Source organism: Vombatus ursinus, unplaced genomic scaffold (genome assembly GCF_900497805.2).
Source record: "Vombatus ursinus unplaced genomic scaffold, bare-nosed wombat genome assembly UNPS02014797.1, whole genome shotgun sequence".
NCBI lineage: Eukaryota > Metazoa > Chordata > Mammalia > Diprotodontia > Vombatidae > Vombatus > Vombatus ursinus.
Window position 1 is genome coordinate 16,590,304 of NW_020954575.1, and position 894 is coordinate 16,591,197.

The 894-nt window shown below is 36.7% G+C and overlaps 1 protein-coding gene across 2 annotated transcripts in view; it reads right to left on the minus strand.

Annotated features, from left to right (window-relative positions):
* ATP6V0A1 (ATPase H+ transporting V0 subunit a1) overlaps positions 1-894 on the minus strand; it is a 57,462-nt gene that overhangs the window by 36,225 nt on the left and 20,343 nt on the right. For both annotated transcript variants that reach the window (XM_027870615.1, XM_027870614.1), the window contains exon 9: positions 183-276. In XM_027870615.1, coding sequence (XP_027726416.1) covers positions 183-276 — 94 coding nt within the window. The remainder of the gene's footprint in view (positions 1-182; positions 277-894) is intronic.

Sequence of the window (894 nt, forward strand, 5' to 3'; positions counted from 1 at the left end):
TCTGAATTCCTATGTATTTCTGGAGTAGGGAAGGACATAAAATGCTATATAGAGAGATACAGACATGCCAGCTCCCTGCCCCTGATGTTGTGTTTGAATGCCAAAGGTGTTCAATGAATTATTAGTATTATAAGAGTGAGAATAGTTATAGACTACTACAAACTCTGTCTGTATTATTATACCATTTGGAGGTCATCAATCCTGGTGTTAACTCCAGAAGCCATTTCCTTCCTCTCCTGTGGTGTCTCAGGGCAGGGATAGAGTGAAGCTCGAAACCTGGAATAAACAGGAACCAGCTGAATAACACTGATGCAAACAAGCCAAGTCATCTGAGAAAATGACTTAAGCCACCCAAAGGACCAAAAAAGGCTCAGCTTAGATGCAAGTAGTGGATTCAGCTCAATTAGTCTGGGGTCAGAGACAGAGGTAATAAATATGGCATGGGATTCAAACCCAGGTCTTTCTGACTCTAAGGCAGGCCTCCTTCAATTCTAACATAATCCTTCTCTATTAATCACTGTCTCTATTTTTATTTGGTGAGCAAAAAAGAATTTAATAGTAGCAAAGTTATAAGAAGAAACTTTAGATTTTTGCCTGAGTTGTCATCACTATTATGCTTTTGCAGCTATAAAATTCTCTTTTGGTCAAAAAGAGAAAAATAAAGGAAAATACGGTTTGAAAAATGACAGAGTTTGGTAGATTGGAAAGAATCTTGGCCTTGGAGTCAGAAAGATCTGGGTTCAAATGTCAGTGCCAATACTTACTAGTATCAACCTGGGTAAGTCATTTAACATTTCTTAGTCTCAATTTCCTTATTTGTAAAACTGAAATAGCATTTGTTTTATTTAACTTCATAGGGTTGTTATGAAGAACATTTGAAAGCACTATAAAAAT